Here is a 2,697-nt window from a genome sequence, read left to right on the forward strand (position 1 = left end):
TTGATGGTGGTAGAAAACGCTGCCTCAGGCGCTGTTCCAGAATCTCCCATGTGTGTTTAACTGGGTTGACATCTGGTGACTGAGACACACACAAACCTGTGTGGAAGCATCTGCATTCAATACATTTTGTATCCCTCATTTACTCAAGTGTTTCCTTTATTTTGGCAGTAACCTGTAGGTCATTTTAGGAAACATATAGCTAGATAACACAGTAGGTGATGTGAGTGTTTATCAACTCTGTATGATGTGTTTCATAGCAGTGTTTGTAGTTTTCCTTTGGACAGGTTTGATGGTTTACCTTGGTTTATGATGTTCCTGCTTGTTTCTCCAGGAGCATCTCTCAGTCCAGCACATGGGCACCAGGAGCACAAAGTTCTCCTAGTAGTGAGGTTTGTCCTGGGCCTCGTCCAGACTACCATGCCTGACCTCCTGGCCAACCTGAGTGTTCCATGGGGCACACAGGCGATTGTGAGCCCCAACCTGACAGCAGCTGCCCTGGTTGTGCCGGGGTCAGACAAGACTCTGGCCCCCTTCTGCACCTTCTGCTGCTGTGGCCTGCTGAACCGTACCCTGGCTGTGGTGTTTATGGTCAGTCTGGCCTTCGCCATAGTGGTGGGCAACGTGGTCACGGTCACCGTCTTCATGCAGACAAGACAGGTCCGTACACCACAGGGATACCTCAAAGGTAAACAAACAAACTCACTGATTCAAACTTGGAAGAACAACCTTTGGTGTTTTTGACACTGAAAGGTGAAATTCAAAGTCTGGTTTAATGTTCTGGAGTTGTTCTAAGATTTCTAGAGTCACATGTTAGTTTATGTTGCCTGCTGGTTACATTGAACTTTTTAGCAGACACTCTTACCCAGAGTGACTTTCGGAGCAATTATGGTTAAGTGCCTTGCTCAAGCGCACATCGATACATTTTTCACCTAGTCAGCTCAGGGATTCGAACCAGAGACTTTTCGGTTACTGGCCCAATGCGCTTAACTGCTAGGCTACCTGCCACCCTGCGTTATTTATATTGGCAGGATTAATTAAGGCAGTCGGTGCTTGTTGATTAGCAGAGAACTAAATCAATTTTCAATACTGTTCAGTTACAATCAGGGATTCCTTTGTGCATTGCCTCAAAAGCAGCGAAACCATTTCCACACAGACTGTAGATTTGTTTCCCATGGAATTAAATGTAAAATCAGCTTATAGAACACAGGGATTTGTACCGTACGTGGTTGAGTGTGAACTGTGAATGACCTTTCTCTCCTGACAGTCTCTCTGGCCATAGCAGACATGATGGTTGGAGTGGTGGTTGTTCCTTTCTCTGTCTACACGGAGATATCTCTGATGGTGACCAGTTCCCCTCCTGTCTGGTACCAGGGGGGCACTGACCCCTCCATGGGGGGCCTGGTGGGCCCCTGGCAGCCCTGCATGCTGATTGGTCCAGTCTTCGCCGGCTGTACATTTGTCTCCATCAGTACTATTTTCCTGATGACGGTAGAGCGCTGTGTGGCCATCTTATGGCCCCTTCATAAGGACCACCTGGTGACACGGAGACGTACCCTGTTTCTCATCCTCTTCTCCTGGGCAGGCAGTTTCCTCCTGGCCCTGGCCCCCCTCATCCTCAGCAACAACTTCACACTGGAGTACAGTGAGTGCAGCCGGATGTGTAACTACGTCCCCCTGTGGGATGGAGTCACGCTGCCCTCTGACGCCAACATCCTCCTGCTGTTCCCTGTGTTTGACTTCACGCTGCTGGGCGGCACCCTGGTATTCAACATCCTGTCCTTCACCAGCATTCGCCACTACACACGCAAACGTAAGCTCATGTCAGAGGGGAATGTAGGGGTCGAGGGAGGGGGAGGCGGCTGCCAACATAGACCCTCCTTCTCTGACATCAAGGCTGCCAAGACAATCAGCATTCTGACGTTTGCCTTCACGGCTTCCTTCACCCCCATCGCTGTGTTTGTGCTGGGCAACGTGGTGGGCTTCACCTGGTGCAACTTCTCCTTTGTAGCCTTCTGGATCCTGACTGGGAACAGCTGCTGTAATGTGATAATATACAGCGTGAGAGACCAGCGCTTCAAGAAAGGAGTGACTCTGCTTTTTCAGAGGGAGCACTCACCTTCCCATGGGGAGAAAGGCGGAGCTACACCACCCCCACCTACCTTGTGACTACACCCCAAACCTCACCTCCTCTATTTTGAAAAGACAACCAGTGCCCTTTCCTTTAACTTTACTATGGAGAGAGGGATTTAATCAGCATTTAACTTCAGGTAAAACAACAACAACAAAAAATACAAAATTATGGAAAATGAATTGTTTCCATTTTTTTTCACTGTGTTTAAATAATGAAACATAACTGTAGCTAACCTATGCGGTATCTAGTAGTTGCCAGTTATTCCCAGCATCATTTAAATCATATGACTCAAGCTGTCTCATTGGACTAGGTGAGATATCTGTGGGGGATATCTTAATAACATGCACTTTATCATAGAGTTGTAAGTAATGTATGGTTTTCATTTGTTTTGTGACATGTTTTGTGACTATCCAGAAACGTGTTAATTTTGCACAATTTTCTCTATAATAGCTTTTATTTGGGCTATAAGAACATTATATTCATGAGGATGGCCTAATCAAATGTGAGTGAATGAAATGAATCTAAATGAAGAGTGATGTTGATTTTTTTATAAAGTTATGGGCAAA

The 2,697-nt window shown here is 46.6% G+C and overlaps 1 protein-coding gene across 1 annotated transcript; it reads left to right on the forward strand.

The window, feature by feature from the left end:
- The first annotated feature begins 338 nt into the window (after positions 1 to 338).
- LOC135565532 (trace amine-associated receptor 13c-like) lies at positions 339 to 2,166 on the forward strand. The gene is made up of 2 exons (XM_065012583.1): positions 339 to 685; positions 1,265 to 2,166. Exons 1-2 carry the CDS (start codon positions 418 to 420, stop codon positions 2,164 to 2,166), a joined length of 1,170 nt encoding a protein of 389 aa, XP_064868655.1. The 5' UTR covers positions 339 to 417.
- The last annotated feature ends 531 nt before the right edge of the window (positions 2,167 to 2,697 follow it).

The sequence above is a fragment of the Oncorhynchus nerka genome, linkage group LG28 (genome assembly GCF_034236695.1).
Source record: "Oncorhynchus nerka isolate Pitt River linkage group LG28, Oner_Uvic_2.0, whole genome shotgun sequence".
In the NCBI taxonomy this organism is placed as follows: domain Eukaryota; kingdom Metazoa; phylum Chordata; class Actinopteri; order Salmoniformes; family Salmonidae; genus Oncorhynchus; species Oncorhynchus nerka.

Coding starts and splice junctions, on each gene's coding strand:
- LOC135565532 (XM_065012583.1), top strand. CDS start 418: ATGCCTGACCTCCTGGCCAACCTGAGTGTTCCATGGGGCACACAGGCG. Junction 686..1,264: donor ACCACAGGGATACCTCAAAG/GTAAACAAACAA, acceptor CTCTCCTGACAG/TCTCTCTGGCCATAGCAGAC.